The sequence below is a fragment of the Diabrotica virgifera genome, chromosome 4 (assembly GCF_917563875.1).
Source record: "Diabrotica virgifera virgifera chromosome 4, PGI_DIABVI_V3a".
NCBI classification, from domain to species: Eukaryota; Metazoa; Arthropoda; class Insecta; order Coleoptera; family Chrysomelidae; genus Diabrotica; species Diabrotica virgifera.
The window spans coordinates 240,816,009-240,834,762 of NC_065446.1; the positions used below are offsets into that span (position 1 = coordinate 240,816,009).

The 18,754-nt window shown below is 32.2% G+C and overlaps 2 protein-coding genes across 2 annotated transcripts in view; one reads left to right on the forward strand and one right to left on the reverse strand.

The window, feature by feature from the left end:
• Positions 1-134: 134 nt before the first annotated feature.
• LOC114327355 (COMM domain-containing protein 3) lies at positions 135-1,428 on the forward strand. The gene is made up of 3 exons (XM_028275947.2): positions 135-335; positions 390-664; positions 1,192-1,428. The coding sequence occupies exons 1-3, from the start codon at positions 206-208 to the stop codon at positions 1,384-1,386; spliced, it is 600 nt and encodes a 199-aa protein (XP_028131748.1). The 5' UTR covers positions 135-205; the 3' UTR covers positions 1,387-1,428.
• A 922-nt stretch (positions 1,429-2,350) lies between these two features.
• The window catches only part of LOC114327327 (serine/threonine-protein kinase D3), an 87,669-nt gene continuing 71,265 nt past the window's right edge, over positions 2,351-18,754 (reverse strand). The window contains exons 14-15 of the mRNA XM_028275919.2: positions 18,540-18,625; positions 2,351-12,380 (exon numbers count right to left, since the gene is read on the reverse strand). Of these exons, the coding sequence (XP_028131720.1) occupies positions 12,270-12,380; positions 18,540-18,625 (197 nt within the window). The 3' untranslated portion in view covers positions 2,351-12,269. The remainder of the gene's footprint in view (positions 12,381-18,539; positions 18,626-18,754) is intronic.

An 18,754-nucleotide genomic window follows, 5' to 3' on the forward strand; every position in this document is an offset into this window, starting at 1 on the left:
TTTCAACGACTATTTTTTATAATAAAATGATTTAAAAATTTAAAACACCAAAGTGGCTGTGTAGCTCGCTCTGACCAAGACAAATTGACATCCATATATCAATGACGTATGTCATTGTGACAGTGACGTTTATTTTTTGTTTTTTTCATTACTGTCAAACTTTTTTAGAGTGGTGGGTGGATATGTGTATATTTTTTTATAAATTATGAAGAATTTTCAGGATAAAAGAGCTTCTATAGCTTTAGCGAAAAATTCAACAGTAATTAACGATGAGATCTTTAAAAAACAATTAGAAAATTGCTTTCAATTTTTAACTGAAAGGAAAGAGATTCATGGTGAGATTATATTCATTTTGTTAATTTTAAATACTAATATTGCTCTTCTTTTAGCTACAAACAATCTGTATAATTCAAAACCTGATATCATTAAAGAATTTTATGCTTCCCTTTTAACAGTTACTACAGATTTTATCAGACAAAATGTTAATAGAGAAGACATTACATTCTTTTTACATGATGAGTGTGGTTTATCTTCGGAACGAACAAACCTTTATATAAGCATGTTGGAGGAAAAGAAATGTCAACTACAGATAGCTTTATTAAATATTGGAAGTGCTTTACCACACGTTACTGATATAAAGTGGAAAATAGACTACATAGTAAAGGTAGGACTTAATGTAAATCATTCTGTATTTATATGTTTTGTGAACAGTTATCCGGAGTTCCCTTGAATGTTTTTTGTTGATAATCTACTAGTTTGACAAGCAAGCTCATGTACCTGGGAAACTTAAACCATATGAAGGGTCATTTTCAGTAAAATGAGAAACAAAGTTACATATTCATTGTATTCTCCCTTGCATCCAATCTTGTAACGTGTTTTTAAGATGATTCTTATCATTATTTCTCCATGGCCATTCACAGGTTGATAGTACTCTTTCCAAGCTAACAGATTGCTAAGAAATCGCAAAATGACCAAAAATTGACATTCATCGTTTTTCCCCCCTGACCCTTCATATGGATGTCTCAACCAGATAAGTTCGGCAATGGAGGTAAACACTTGCTTTTACTTGTACTTTCTAAAAGACCAGAGTCATTGGATGCTGAGTTAACGTTCGATAGGCAGGCAGCTAACATAACACTATTTATTTTATTATTAAGCTCATAGGTTATTAATCTATTTTTTTGTTTTTAGTCTAGTGAAGTGGAATCTGCGGAAGGGCCCCTATTTAGGATATGTTTGATTGGTGAACAGTTTGATATGGAAAAGGATAGTAAAGTTTTAAAGCCCATTCATTTCACCTGCAACTCAGTAGAATTACTAGATTTAATTTATAAGTTTAAAGATGCTCTTAGACACTGTAACTCAGTAACACAGAGGGTTTTCTAATGTAAAAGTTTTATTTATTTAAACATATATTTTTTAATTTTCTTTTTTCTTTTACTATGTAAATATCAATATTAAATTTAAGTGATTACATTGCATTACATTATAGTAGGGGAGCAAAGTATGCTAAATGTGCAGTCACTCGAGCACTTTGGGGACCTATTGGGTTGTGAAGAGTAGGTCCTAAAACCAAAAAAAGTTAAGTAAAGTTTTTCATTTTAGTGGGCTCTTACCATTTTTTAATGTAATTTTCCATTTCCAACAATCATTTTTTCAGATTATAGCGCCATCTATCTATAATTCGAAAAAATGTTTCGAATAAAAGTTGCTTATTTTTAGGTAAAGAATCCAAATCTGGAATAAAAATTTGGGGCTCCTATTTAAAATTTTAAAGTAACCCCCCACCCCACCTCTATGGGGGTCGTGTTTGGTAACATTCGATTCGGTACCATATTTATTAAGTGTATTTTGCAGTTTTTCGATCTAACGTTCATTTCACGAATTATTCGCTTTTTTTTGAGGAACTTTTTAACGCTCCCATTTCCTCACGCCCTGCTCAAATCGTCAGATTTTTGAAATATATACTCTTTTGTAAATAAATGAAAACAATGGTAAACTTTAATGAATTGGGCTTCGAATTGCTTCCGCAGCCACTGTATTTACCAGATATGGCTCCCAGGGACTACCACCTGTTCGCTGACTTCAAGAGAATGCTCGCAGGAAAGAAATTTAGCACCAATGAACAGGTAATCGCCAGAACTGAGGCTAAAGACAAACTGTTAAAAATAGCATGTAAAATTTGAATGACCGCTTTAATCGTTGTATCATCCTCGAAGGTAACTATATTGAATAATAAAATCAAATTTTATCACACATTTTTTTTTTCTATGTTAGCCTACGAACTTGTCAGCCCAACAATTAAATAGGGTATAAGCAGATTCAAGAAAGAACAAAATAAACACAGTGGTTTCTCATAGAAAATTTTATTTTCCAATTCACTAAATTAGATAAAGTGTTGAAAATGTTACTTTTTATTGCTAAAAACTGTATAAATAAACATTAATAAAAAATAAAATATTTTGTATAACCATACACATATAAATAAATACTTTAAAAATAAAAAATCAGGAATGATTACTTTTGTTTGAAGTTTAACTCTCTTTTGTAACATATAAAATAGCATATATCAACTTTTGAGTATTACAAGCAATATGGAAGTACCAAGGTTGTGGGACGTTTGGTTTTACTAGAGGAACCATCTTTGGAATCAAAATCTCTAATAAAAAATGGTAAATACTGTTTTGCTTAAGAATACTATGTAATAAAAATATATATATTCTAGTTTTAACGTTTGGCCTTTTTTGTGGCTTCCAATAGGTAAAGTTGAGTCCATGCCTCTTTACCCGTGTGTCATTTAAAGCATACGAAATAAATCGGAAATTTACTCCAAGTAACAGCAACTGACAGAAAGTGGCTACTGCACCGATCACAGATTATATTATAAAATTTGACTATCAAAAAAATAGAATGTAAAGTGTTAGTTTGCTTTAAGCTTTTGGCGCAGAATTACAGCTACATTTGAAGTACCGTAAAATGGGGCGAATAGGAACGGTTTTCAACTTTCAACTGAAAAAAATGTCACTAACACATATTGCAAACATAAAACTTATGCATTGTTATTTGGGTCTTACCTTCCTCTTTTGATATTTAGATGTTAATAAATTAAAAAGTTAATACTTTAATCACAAAAAATCAAAACCTGGTGTTCCTATTCACCCCACCAAGTGGGGTGAATGGGAACACTTGTATTAAAAACTATTGTGTTCCTATTCGTACATTTGTAGGGTCAATAGAAACAGGTAAAAAGTGTCTAAGGTGTAAAGTAACATATACAAATAAATATAAAGTTTGTATTGTTGGAAAAATATATTGCTGAAATGAAAAATATTTTTTAAACTCTAATTTGGCATTTTTCTCTGAAAGACTATTAACCAGTTTCTTTAATAGGGAGCGTTCAAGTATTACGTAACGCAGTTTGGGGGGTGGGGTGGTTTTGTAAAACGTTACGGCGCGTTACATGGGGGAGGGGGGTTCGAACAGCGCGTTACGTAACATTCTTTTTTAATTTAAATAAAAAAAACTACATAATTTCTTTTGTTTTACATAGACCCCTGAATTGTATTATGATTTGTCTACTGATTTTTCAGTGGACATACCGTTTTGAACTCCGATCTACTGAAAACTGTATAAAACCTACTGATTTGAACTCCAATCTACTTATCTACTGAAAACTGTATAAAATCAACCGAAAACTCTGAAAAAAATTCATTGCTCAAATATAAACCATTTCTCATTCATATTATACAACCCAAAGCCCAACATCCAACAGCGCATAATCTTCTTTCGTTTCACTTCACCTACCTAAATTATATTTGATGGTAAAGTTAGCGACATAGGATTTTCAGGGTAAAATCATGTAAAAATGATGTCAAATGCCTAACCTAAGATAACAAGAGATTCTTTCGTTGAGAATTGTTTTGTTTTCAAAAGACCATGTGTCATATTATGTTTCCAATATCCGGAACTGTTCCCTCGGAGTTATTTATGGGTTTATCTGATGAATAGATAGGTAGGTACTTTATATTTTGGTAAAAATGAAATGGATAATTAAGTCCATAACATGCAGTATCGTTTTCAGCAGTAGGTAGGTATTCATTAATGTTTTAAATACGCAAATTTTCAAATTATTTAAAAATGTCTAACTAAAAAGCATTAAATACAAAACCCACTATATTGATACTTAGTTTAGAAAAGTGATAGATATTTTAAAAAATAATACCCTTATTTAAAGTGTGATTCCTGAATTATTAATTTCAAAGTTTTATGTGATTAACATCTTGACGAAAATTATACATAATTTCAAAATTTCACCTTGCATTATTCATAATAGACCCTACATAATACACATTTTTGAGATGAGGTTGTTAAGCAGCTTCTAAAAACAAAAATATACAGGGTATTTAATTAAAATTAAAGATAATGGACTACGATAGGCTTGCATGAATCACCTTGTACATTTAAATTTATGTTTAAAAAGCACACATTTTTATATATGAATATCTACAAGTCCCAGCGTTTTTTAAAATGATTTAAAACAAGGACAGAAATAATTTTATTCCATAAGTGCCTTCTTATACAAAGTGTTTCAGAAAAAGGTAACACGATCTCTACGATAGGTGAAAAATTAAAAAATAATTGGGGTTTGCTTACTAAATAATTTATGTAACGGCATGCGTTTTCACGATACAGGGCGTTGAAGAACAAAAAGTTTTACACATTTTTTTCACTATTTTTCAGAAACTACTGGTAACATCGTATATTATTCGTTATACAAAAATTTTTACTAAGCAAAATAAAATGTTGAAATAATAAATATGTTATTTTATTTTAAGCTTTTATTAAAATAGATAAAATAGAAGAATGCATGAGAAGAACAATAAAGAATGAAACCAAAAATGTGTGTAAGGATGGGGCCAAGTAGGGAAAATGTAAATGTAAAATTAATAATAAAAGATTATTACTGTAAGTTTTGAACATATTTCATGTCATGGGACATGAAATTACGAGTCGCAGGGATAACCAGACACATGAACTAAATAGAAGAATCGTTCTTGGGTGGGCAGCATTTGGAAAACTGAGAGAAACTTTTAAAAGTGAGTTGCCCACATGCCTAAAGAGAAAGGTATTTGATCAGTACGTCCTCCCAGTCTTGACGTACGGATCAGAAACACTTACCTTAACTAAAGCCTCGGCTACCAAACTAAGAGTAACGCAGAGAAGAATGGAGTGCTCAATGTTAGGAATAACTCTGCAAGACAAAATCAAAAACGAAGAAATCAGGAGAAGAACAAAGGTGACTGACGTCATCGAAAGGCTAGCCAGGTTGAAGTGGAGATGGGCAGGACACATTGCCAGAATGACAGATGGGCGATGGACAAAAAGGTTATTGGAATGGAGGTCAAGCGAAGACAAGAGAAACGTCGGTCGACCGCCTACAAGATGGACTGACGACTTAAGAAAGCTAAATAAAAACTGAGAGCGGCGCAGGATAGACGTGGTTGGAAACGAGTGGAGGAGGCCTATGTTCAGCAGTGGACATTTAAGACTGAATGATGATTGTAAGTTTTTATTATTACCTCAAATGCCATTAAAATAATAAAGTTCTTTTACCGAGTTTCCGGTACTTTTCGCAGCCTCGTTTTCCATTTAGGTTCAAATGGCCACTTGGTTGTTACGTAACGTTTAGGTACCTTAGGTAGGGGGAGGGGGTACAGAAAAACGTTACGGTGCGTTACATGGGGGGGGAGGGGGGTCAAAAATCTTCAAAAATTGCGTTACGTAATACTTGAACGCTCCCATAGTCTAGGAAACTTGTCTTTAGCTATTGTGGATTCATTCCTGCCTCGTCCTGTTTTTCATTCCTCAACTATTTTGCGCCACATAATCTTCATGGGACTTGTTGCGTTTTGACGTACATTTAAACTTTTTGGACAGCAGTTTTGATGATTGCAGAAAACCGTATAAATATTTATTTCAAATTTTGGGAATCCACATTTGGTCCTTCGAGCCGGATGCTGATAATTAGTGCCCATAATAATTGGAAACATTGTGTTCATTAATACCACGCGTGGTTGAGAACCCTGGTAGAAGTTTGTTTTGGATTGGAGACGATAGCTAACTGCTAGAAACACGTTTTGCAAGGCATCAATATAATCAATATAATATTTATAATTTGTTGTTAGATGAGATATTGTTTCATTTGGACTTACTCTATGGAGATATTAGATAAAAAAGTAATTTCTAATATGTGGGGTGAAGGGCAACACGGTAAATATTATGTTCCTATCCACCCCCCATTTCTCAAATTCATGACGTGAACAGTAATAATTGTTGTTAACAAAAAAAGTTAACAGATAAATCAAAGTATCATCATGTTATATTGTTGTAACGGTTAGAATAAACAAAAAAACAATACTCTTCAATCTATTTTGACAGATCGACATTTTGTACTTACTGAGAAAGTTTTTTAGGATGAGAAATATCCTCAAAATGAACGACTTTGTTTGCACGCCTAGAACATAGGAACTAATGACGCCAACAACACAAACCTAAATTTCCTAAAGCCATATCACGTTAGCCAACTTGAAAAAAATTAAATAGCCCAACGAAAGTAATATATATGTTAAGGAAGATTATTGTAATTGTTTAGTGAAGTTTTGTTCCTATCCACCCCATTTTACGGTAGCTTAATTATTTTAATATCATTAGTGGCTAATTTATAAAAAAAAATATAATTGTCATTTCTTTCACTTTTGCGGAAACTTAAACAAAACCATTCCTTAACTGTATGAATGATGTTAAATTTGTATGTAAATGGCAAAATAAAATGCACTTACCATAAAATTTCAAACCGCAAAAAATCTAACAAACTGACAGCCACAAGTAAACAAACTTTATAGAAACGTAACAAATTGTACTTAAGATCTGAAAACATTCCTAAGCGTCTTTTTTGTACCCATCTATTTTCGATGTACTTGGTCTAGACTAGAGCGTTTATAAAAATAACATGTGTCTTTACTTAATAACCGGCGGTAGCTGGTTTGTCTTGAGTTTCATGCGTGGAAGACAATGATGCTAGATAACAAGTATGTGTTTTATCTCGCCATGTATTAATAACGCACGGGTAAAGTACGAGGACTCAACTGTAATTATGAAAGTTTCAAGAAAAAAAAAAGAAACGTTGTGTGATGTCTTACGTTTCTTCTGTTGTACTTAAATGGTCTACTTTTATGTTCTAATGTAATTAGTCTAATTATTCATATAATTATGAGTGGTGACAATTTGTTTGGCAAGGTTTTTAACAAAATTATCTCGTCAGTTTACATTTTTATTGAAAAGTTCAGTTAGTTAAGAGTAGTTATCACATGATATTCGAGACAAAGCTTGTATAAAGCAAAAGATCAATAAGCAATGTGAAATATTAGATACTCTTCTAATTTTTTCAATAAACATAGCAGTCACTTCAACTACCAGTATTAGACTTCGTTTTACTATAAAACGAAAAATGTAAATTTCCTATAAAAATACTATCAACAGTTATAAACTTTTTTAACTGGAAGTAATTCTGAAACTGTGTTTGAGGTACTAGCTTTGTTACTATTGGCACAATTATTTTAAAAATGGTTTTCCTCTAGCATAACCAAAATCCAGTGTAGATACAATGACGAGTAAAAGATTTATTTCAATCTGAAGTGATGGTCTAAGTAGTTTACATTTGCTAATTTGAAGTCACTGTATAAGCAGGAACTTATAGATCAACAAAGGACTTATCACGTGTGGCACATTAAAAGTGCGGATGAAAGAGTCTTAAAAGTCATACAAGAATGGGTTAAAAGTTAAAATGGAGTAAGACATATTTGTCAGGAAATAGTCAAATACACAGAACTATAAAGACGTACTGAGCACAATGGGAATCTCTGTATCTTTCAAAAGGTCTATTATGTCGGAAGTGGGTGTTGTGAAAACAACAGTTAAATTATTTCGCATTTATGTAAATCTCTCTTATAAATCTGTTGGGACAATCTATTGTGTTTGAAATATTTAATTCTCTGAAAACTTGAGTGTTAGTGTTGTGTTAGGGCACAAAAGATAACGGACATATGGTTGCTGCTTTGGCGTCTTCGGTGGTCGCAAGGGTATAAACATGCGTGGATGCCATGGATACGCTGTTGTTAAGTGACATTCTTACCCTTAAACAAAATATTGCAGTTTTAGAATAAAAACTGAGCAGTCTATCACCAGCCTCTCTAAGGCGAGGTGTTAAGTGTGTGCTCCTCTTTTCGTTGTGAAAATACGATACGCTCTCGCAATAATTACCCCTCTCGCTAATTGTCGACACGAAAATTTGTATAATAGACTCTTTCTCTCTCTTTCGCTACTAAGACAATTTATCGTTAAGCCGCTTATTTGTCAAACTCGTTGTTGTTAATAAATGTTTTTGTCGCTTATCACTTTTATTTCTCGTGTGCACAACCCTAATTAGTAACTATAAAACCAGACCAAATAAATTCTCAGAACCAGTCGCTCTAAAAGTTCACTAGTTTGTTAATATCGAAGGACTCGCTGCTTTGGGACATATGCGTGTGGTCCTAAAATATTTACCTATGTCCAATTATGCAAAAGGTAATAATTAAACCCTTTAAAGAACTGCATAGCAGTCTTTCTGGAGGACATTTCGGAGTGAAAAATACACTGGTCAGAGTTCGAGACAGATTTTTTTGGATGGATTGTCGCCCAATGGATGGATTGGTGCAAGAAACGCGGTTTATGTAACGGTAGAAAAGGCACGAGTACAAGAAGACGTGGCAAAATGGGACAGTATATTTCTGGAAAGCCTTTTAAACGACTTGCAGTAGATATTCTCGGTCTACTTCTGATGGCAAAAAGAGGAAACAAGTACTTAATGGTAGAAATGGATTATTTTTCAAAATGGCCTGAAATTGCACCCCTTCCTAATCGAGAAGCAACTGATCCAATCTTTTTCATCCAGTTTTCAGCTAGAGGTAAACCCAAAGTAGTTCATATCGAGAGATTAGCTCCATATCATGGAATTGATCCATCCTGTTGACTTCAGTTGGTCCCTGATAGTTCAATTATTCGAGACGATTAACTATAAAGGAAGGAGCAGAATTGCGACAGTTCCTTAAGATTTATCCCGTATAGAAAAAGTCCCTTGACGAAAAAGAAGAAGTTTTAAAATTCTAGAATATTCGAGATAACATGATCCAAAATTATTGTCACCATAGGTGGCTCTGAACGACAGAGATAGCTATACAGTGCATGTCTATTATTAATTCAGATATACTTTCTAGTTTACGTCAACTTTGACAGATACTTGTCAGTGTACGTACGTCAACTTAAAAAACACTATAATTGAACATAAAAAGTAGCAGAGGAAGCAAAATTTTAGCTTTATACGAATTAAAAGGTCTTGAGATGGGTATCTTTTCAACGTGTTTTCAATCTTTATTCTTTATTTGGAAAGTGAAAGTGATCATAACAACACTGAATATAGCCGCAGTTGGCTGTGACGTCACACTCCGGCTGTCTTTCAGATTAAAACAATACATACGTAATTTTTTGCACGGATTGCTTTGATCCCAATAATTTTGGATCGCTCGTTATCATCATGTCCTAATATTCATCATCGAAAAATCCCGAAATGTCTGAAAATGTATATAAATTCAGTTTTTGAATTTGATAGTTGTCATTGAGTTAAAGTATTGTAATATTGTTGTTATTCAAAGAAAGTTATTTTATAGAGAAATGTAACAATATGTATAACGAGACTGGAGAAAAGTGACTTCTATTTAAAAGATAAATCAGTTTAATTTGGACAAAAGTCTTTTGAGAACCTGACATAGACTTGATCTTCCTGCAAAATTACTACCTGACAGTTCACAGGTACAGCATGGAAGTTATGTAATATAATTTTATGCCTGTGATGAAGTCTATGTCTCTTTGTGCAAGAGAATGAAAGAACTGACGTAGAGAAAGTTATCAAAGTATATCGAAATGGACCAGAGGTATGGGTTGAGTTGGGACTAAATTTCCTAAGAGATATATATCAGCTCCAAGAACTGTTCAAGAATGTACAGAAGTGGAAATAGTATCAAGAAAAATGTAGTCATCAAAGAACATCGAAATGGACCACCGGTATGGGCTGAGTTGAGACTAAATTTCATAAGACATCGAGGTTTGTCTTTTTAGTTTTGCATATAACCGCTTAGAGGACGCCACCAATAAAACTTTATGACTCAAATGTAACCTCAATATTTTGTTGACATAAATCCAGAGTTTCATTGCGATACAACAAGTCGTGTAGATACAGTGAATTTTTGAAATTAGCAAATCGATCGAAAAATGGTACTTAGCCGAGAACCTTTTTGAGCAATAATTTTATACAATTTTTCCAACAGCAATGTCTCGCTGAAATGGTTTCTGTGTTTGTGAATGAAACCAGTCAACTATTTCCCGCTGGTATTGCGAATTTCAACATGATCGCTTTATTACCAGCGACGAATCCAGGACAGGTCCACCCAAAACAGTAGTCAAACTACGGCAGCTAATTACGGACAACCGCGTGTAACATACCGAAAGATAGAGGCATTGTTCCGTCTGCTTATAGTTTAGTTAATTTTAGTTTTTTCGATTTTATTTTACGATGTAAATTCATATCAGACCATTCATAAAGTTTGGGTAAATTATTTTCCAAAAATCTCTTAAAAGATTAAAATACATTCATTCTTACCTATATTTCTGGGTAACATTTGTCATTGGTATCATAATCCTCTTTAGAAAGTAGGTATTTGGAAAGTTAGGCGAGCCAAGCGGTTATTGTCCCCTTCTGAGAAGGACAGTGATAAACGGTTTTCAACGGTTTTGTAATTACGTTTTTTCCAAAGTGAAATTTTGTAGAACAGATATAGACATTTTTGTTTTCCCCACCACCAGGGATTTCTGGTCGAGAGTAGTTTTGTAATTTTAGTAGGATTCAGTAGCGAGCGAAAATTAGATCTGTAAACACGTATAGTAATCAATAAAGAGTTATATCGAAAAGTGTCGTCGTATATTATTTTAATTTGCTAAAGTAATATTTTATAGCAACGTATACTCACGCTAAACTAATCGTGGGTCAAACAGGCATCTTTGGGCATTTCAAAGACCTCGATTCAAAAGATCTTATATGAAGAACTCAGTGTTACGAAGTTGGTTTCCCGTTGGATCCCTCATTTGCTTACAGAAGAGTAAAAAGTGGTTCGCGTTAATTGGTGTCGAAAAACATCGGAACGGTTCAACAAAGGAAGCTCAAAAAACGTTTATAGTATTATTAGTGGCGATGAATCTTGGATTTACTTCTACAAACCGGAAAATAAACGATAATCCGTTGTGTGGGTGTTTCACGATGAGGAAAAAACAAAAAAGTGATCCGTTCTCGAAGTGCGCCAAAGGAAATGGTCGCAACTTTTGTGTCAAAATCTGGTCATGAGACAACAGTGGCTTTAGAAAGAAGATCGAAGAGCGGTTACTTCTATTTGGTATATACCCGTTTGTTTATCAGAAGTTATCGCGAAACTTCCACAAAAGCAACATACAACGGCGAATTATCCTACGGGACAACTCAAATGCTCACACATCCCAAAAGACAATAGAGTTTCTGGAGCTTCAAAACATTGAATTGTTAAACCATCCCTAAGCCCCGACCCTAAAATCATCCCTAATTGTATAGTCCCGACCAGAGTCCCAACGATTGCTTCACGTTCCCAAAGATCACGAATTCAATGTGTGGGCAGCGATTCCTGTGGCCAGAAGAAGCCATTGATGCCTCTAAAACAGCGACTTTGCAGGTGTCAACTAAAGACTGGAATAACTGTTTTACCAATTGATTTGAACGTATGTAAAAGTGTATTGATCTTGGTGAAACATATTTTGAAAAGCAATAAAGTAGTTTAAGTCTATATACTTTCTGTCTTTATGGCTATATGCAAAACTAAAAAGGCAACTGTCGTATAAGTTTCAAGAAATGTTCAAGAATGTGCAGTTAATGAAAGTTAAAGTAGTAAGCAAAATGTAGACTTTCAAATCGTTTTCACAGTGACTTCTCTTTTTTTCTCGCCAATGTAATTTAACAATTAATTAGACAACTTGAAAAATCTTAACCGAAGAAATCATCGATATTCTTCTTCTTGTTAGAGGTTTGTGTTCTGTGTTCAAGTGCGCATACTTCGAAGGCACTTTTTAAAGCTATGTAACCATCCTTTTTCGGGTCATACTTCGGCCCTATACTGCTCCCACCTTTGATCGTCGGACTCGTGGGTCAAATATCTCACTCCTACTTGGTTTTCTAGCGTTCGAAGATCACACCAAGTCTGGTAGTCCTAAAAATAATAAAAATAAAGAATGTAGAATATATACAGGCTGTTTGGTAAGGAAAGGCCATAGCTTAACCTCAGATTACTGAGCTTAAAATAGGTCGATTTAAGCTAACTTACCTTAGTACGAAAGTTGATAATAACCGAAATACAGGGTGGTAAAATTAATCTTTTATTTCATTTATTCTTGAATATTTCCTGACATGCATGGGATAACAACGCGAAATTTGGCAAGCGGGGGTTTTTTGGGATGGGAAATCTAAATTCGCCACAAAAAATGATGTATTACCCAGAGGACGCCACATACGTCTTTCAGCGCTCATTTAATACGTTCAATTTTTTATCCCCCACTCTACATACTTTTTGAAACTAAATTTTTATTCTCTTAATATTTTTACTTAAAAAAGGTATACTAAATTCATCTCGCTAAACTCAACCGTTTTCGAAATAAACGCATTTTAAATCTGCAATGCAACATAATTTTTTGCATAATATCATTGTAGCTAGATAGCCTAATAACATAAAAAAAGTTAAAATGTAAATTCGTACAGGTTAAAACAAATTTTATATCAAAGTTTAGGTGGGTACAAAAGATATTTTCAAGAAAGTATCCAAATCATACAAGGGGATCATTGTTTAAATAATTAAAAAGGGGTCAGTTTTACAAAAAAAAATACTTTTTTAACTGCTGAGGTAATTCACTTACGAATTAAGGTCTATGGGATCTTTTTCTGCAAAGTTGAAGGGTAAATCTTTCACATAAGACTTACTATATTAAATTTGACCCCCTATTTATTTAAATAATTGTATATAAAACTTTAAAAACAAATTTTCAATAAATTATTTTTAGCGTTTTAAATAAGCACTATAAAATATCTTGTTTTACAGATCAAGTTGCGCTATGTTACCAGTATTAAGCAAAAAAAAAATTGGTCGGAAAATATTTAATATTTTTTGAGATATTGAATTTGTTTATTAAATGTTACTATATTTTCAATTGCAAAAACGCGGTTGTTGCCAAAGAAATATTCACCTGCTTAAGATCTCATTATTGTTATTTTTATGTATATTTTCGATAAATGTATTGATAAATTTAAATTTCAATTAAACTCCCTCCTAAAATGGCATTTGAAAATTATTCAAATTTGTTTATAATTTGTTTTTTTAATAACGTCGCGGGGATTAAGTATCTTGAAATTCCGTTTCGATAATTGGGTTCCTGGGAATTTTTTACTAATTAACAAAATTTTTTTGTCGTTTTTCTTTTTCTTTTTTTTCTTGTAGTTATATTACTTACTACGGGCCCTTTTAGGGCTAAATTTTATTAAGAATATCGAATCTCTCAGTTGTAGATTCTAGACCTAAAAATATGAAGATTTAACTAAAATCTCTTAAATAAAATGTGGCTACTTACTGAGTTACAGGGTGTTTTATTTAAAAATTATTGTTACCAAGTACTTTAAAACTATTTGACGTATCCTTATCATACTTGGCAGAAAGTGTGGCTATTATACACCCTACTAAATTGTGATTAATAAACGTTTCTATCTAGTTCCAGAGGCGTACCACAGGGGATAATGAATGATTGACCTTTCCCAAATTCTACGCCACTGAGTGAATTACTATTTTAGCGAAATTTTTCGATTTTCCAATACTTTGTATGTAAACTGCTTTATTGGTATCGATAAAGTCATCGATTTGAGAGATATTGGAAGTTTAAAATGAATGAATGGATGAATCAAAATAACTATGCCGTTTAATTTTTAACGTCCTATATCTCGAAAACTAATGACTTAAGCGTCACCGGTAAAGAGTATATTATTTACTTAGAAAGTATTGGAGAATCTAAAAATTTCGCTAAAATAGTAATTACCTCAGTGGCGTAGAATTTGGGAAGGGTCAACCATTAACTATCCTATGTCGTACGCCTCTGGTAGTAGCTAGAAACTTTTATTTATCACAGATTAGTAGACTGTATAGTACCCACACTTTCTGCCAATTATGATAAGGATACGTCAAATAGTTTGAAAGTACTTGGTAAAAATAATTTTTAAATTTTTAAATAAAACACCCTGTAACTCAGTAAGTAGTCACATTTTATTTAAGTGATTTTAGACCAATCTTAATATTTTTAGGTCTAGAATCTACAACTTAGAGATTCGACATTTTTAATGAAACTTAACCCTAAAATGGCCCATAGTAATATAACTCCAAGAAAAAAAAAAGAAGAGAAAAGAAAGACAAAAAAATTTGTTACTTAGTGAAAAATTCCCAGGAACCCAATTATCGAAACGGCATTTCAAAATATTTAATACCCGTGACGTTGTTAAAAAAACAAATTATAAACAAATTTGAATAATTTTCTCAAAGGCCATTTTAGGGGAAAGTTTAATTGAAATTTGAATTTATCAATACATTTATCGAAAATATACATAAGAATAAAAATAATAAGATTTAATACAGGTGAATATTTGATTGGCAACAACCGCGTTTTTGCGATTGAAAATAGAGTAACATTTGATAAACAAATTCCATATCTTAAAAAATATTAAATATTTTTGGACCAATTTTTTTTTGATTAATACTGATAACATAGCACAACTTCTCCTGTAAACTAAGATATTTTATAGTGCTTATTTAACCTTTAACTACCCGCGCATCAAGTTATAACATAACTACACGCGTGGCGTACTTTGTACGCCACAAGAAAATACACTTAAAAACAGCGGTTTTGAATAATTTTTTTTGAAAAAATACACTTAGTTGTTTGTTATAAACCTTATTCGGCATCAGTGAATACTTGGAGTTCCTTTTCAGTAAGCCAATTGGGATTTATAACTGGATTCCATGATAAATAAAATTACTAATAAAATTTTTTTTAAATGTGATTTTTTACAGGAGAAAAAGTATTGTTTACAAAGAAAAATATATTTTTTGCCATAATGACTAAAAAACAATTAAAATATGTACTTATATTACGACTTATTGGAGGTGTGCAAGTACTTGGAAGGGGAAACGAGAAACGACCCTGCGCGAGTCGCGGAGAAATATTGCAACTATCTTAAATAATTCATATTGTCAATTGAAATTGTCAAATTGACGTATATTTCATACCTTCTGTCAATGAAGCAGAACAATTATATATTGCTCCACAATATTGATATGATATGCAATATTATATAAAGGTAAATTTAATTAATTTTATTTTGCTTGCAGTACTGCATTTTAATAACTAATTTTATTTACTACATACAATTGTTGACGTTTTCATAACATAACCTGAATCTTATTTTTTCTTCTTATTATTTTTTTGGACTATGGCCTTGACAATTATCCAGTAACCAGGACTAATATAATTGGCCAATATAATTAAAAGTGCGAATTTTAGTATAGAGCGTAGAAATAGAGGTCGCTTTGACGAACTTGCACGGTCCCAATAGTAATATAATCCTGGGGTATATTGTCCACCACCGGAAACAACAAATAATAAAATGTAAATTACGATCTTTCCAGAACGCCGATTATAACGAAACTAACACCAAATTGTAAAGCACATTCCAGTGATAGGTTAGAAAAATAAGCAAGGTCAAAAATTAAATTTTTAAATATATTTCCAGTAGAATTCTTATATCTGGCGTACAAAGTACGCCAGCGCGTGTAGTTAAAGGTTAAAACGCTAAAAATATTTTTTTGCAAATTTGTTTTTAAAGTTTTATGTATAATTATTTAAATAAATAGGGGGTCAAATTTAATTTAGTAAGTCTTATGTGACAGATTTACCCTTGAACTTTGCAGAAAATATTACTATAGACCTTCATTAGTAATTGAATGACCTCAGCAGTTAAAAAAGTAATTTTTTTTGCAAAAATGGCCCCTTTTTAATTATTTAAACAATGATCCCCTTGTATGATTTGGATACTTTTTGAAAATATCTTTTGTACCCACCTAAACTTTGATATAAAATTTGTTTCAACCTGTACGAATTTACATTTTGATTTACATGTAGTGTAATTTTATTTTACTAGACTAAGACCCGAAAAATAAACTTGAAACCATAATAATTGTGCCAGTTCTCATATTTATGTCATTGAATCCCATTTGAAGAAATTTGCAATACATTTTTGTAAATTTTTATGGTTTAAATAATTATTTCTCTGGTGTAACAACAATGATATTATGCAAAAAATTTGTTGCCTCGCAGATTTAAAATACGTTTATCTCGAAAACGAGTTTAGCGAGATGAATGTAGTATACCCTATTCCACGAACATACGCCTGTTTTGGATTACTTCGACAACGAATATTTTACTGTGCAAAATAAGAAGAACGAAAGTAAATTGCAAATTACATTGTTGTTTATTGGAATAATTATTAGCGCCATTTACTTTTGTACTTCTTATGTTGCACAGTAAAATATTCGTTTTTGAAGTAATCCAAAACAGGCGTATGTTCGTGGAATGGCCCATATACCTTTTTTAAATAAAAATATTAAGAGAATAAAATTTTTGATTCGAAAAGTCGGTAATAAAAAATAATTGAACCTACGGACAGCCTAAGTCTGCGTCACAAATGTCACAAAATTGGGAGGAGCTTATATTAACTCCAAACAATTTTGTTTGTAACGTTAAATGGTCATAAGAATTTTTTCATTTATGTGCCTTGTGTGGCAAAATAGGACTTCATTTAGGCATTTCGTTAAAGAAACGTGTTAATTAAGAGATTTTTATTCGTTTTTGCTCAGGTGGTTTTTATTCCTTAGTGGTTGAAAATAAACATAACCTCAAAACTGTTTACGTTCTAATCATTGCATTAAATTAACTCACCTGGGCAATAACGAATAAAAATCTCTTAATCGACACGTTTCTTTAACTAAATACCTAAATGAAATTTTTATTTTGTCACACAAACCACGTAAACGTAAACAATAAATTAAAAATTCCTTACGAGTGTTTAATATTATAAACAAAATTGTTTGGAGTCAAATATAAGCTCCTCCCAATTTTGTGACGTCAAGACTTAGGATGTCCATTAACTGAGCGCTGAAAGGCGTATGTGGCGCCCTCTGGGTAATACATCATTTTTGGTAGCGAATTTAGATTTCTCGTCTCAAAAAACTCCCCTTACCCAATTTCGTGTTATTATGCTATGCCTGTTAGGAAATATTCAAGAATAAATAAAATAAAAGTTTAACTTTGACACCCTGTATTTCGGTTATTATCAACTTTTGTACTAAGGTAAGTTAGCTTAAATCGACCTATTTTAACCTCAGGAATCTAAGGTTAAGCTATGACCCATTCTTTACCAAACACCCTGTATTGATAAAACTGTAAATATTTTGAAAAGTAGGTACACCTCACACATCTTATGGAATATTTATAATATCACTCAAATACAATAAATAATAAAATTTACATCAATAGATTCGTCTCGAAATTACAATCATTGCGCCAACTCTGAATTTTGATTAATAATGGCGTAAATTGATATAACTAAATCTAAAATCAAATGGGTATATACCTACATGAGTTAGAGTAAGAAAAGAGATTTTGTGAAAAGGTAGTTCATAAATCTTTCTTCAGGTATTAAGGTCTGCTATTTTATAGGTAATAAAAGACAATACACTTCCAGTGACGCACCGCAAAATAAGGGTCAGCCTCACGCTGGGTTAAGCTGTTTTCAATAGCGATAATATATGATTAACTACACTGCGGTGCAAAAAAATCGATCCACTAAAAATTTGGTCATTTTTGATGTTTAGAATTTCCTAAACTTAAAAAAATGAAATAAAATAAAATCAAATTGTTAAAAAAATCATTTTTATTTAATCCAGTTTTCTTGCATTTGCATTTATTTTTCTCATAAACTAATCACTTAAAGCATCAAGCGTTATACATTTTTGAAATCAATACAAAGAGGAGAATCCAAATATGAAATAAAAAAGGGGGTAGTAATTAAAAAAATAAGGGATGATACGGGGGGTGAGAGGGTGCCTTTCCCGGCAAGCTGAAATATGGCATAATGTCTCCCCCTTCAATCATTATTTGACGTGTTTTTCGTTTTTTTTTTTAATTAGTGGTTCAAAAGTTATTTAATGTGGATATTTTTATCTGAAGAGCACTGTATATTACAGCAGAAGAAAAATAAAAACAAAGACAGAAACGCTTACCTGCAGCCAGATGTGGCTTAAAGATTTATCCACTGTGTATCTTTTTCTCTGTTTAACTTGCAGGAGGTTGTTTATTAAATTAATAGCTAAAAATTATTTAAGATAATTAAAAAATAATAAATTTAAAGTATTATCTATTATAGCACAAATCGGACTGCTATCTAGAAGCCCGATTTGTTTCAGTTTGTTCAGATATATGCATTTTCTGATGAGAA

Coding starts and splice junctions, on each gene's coding strand:
- LOC114327355 (XM_028275947.2), top strand. CDS start 206: ATGAAGAATTTTCAGGATAAAAGAGCTTCTATAGCTTTAGCGAAAAAT. Junction 336..389: donor TGAAAGGAAAGAGATTCATG/GTGAGATTATAT, acceptor CTCTTCTTTTAG/CTACAAACAATCTGTATAAT. Junction 665..1,191: donor AAATAGACTACATAGTAAAG/GTAGGACTTAAT, acceptor TTTTGTTTTTAG/TCTAGTGAAGTGGAATCTGC.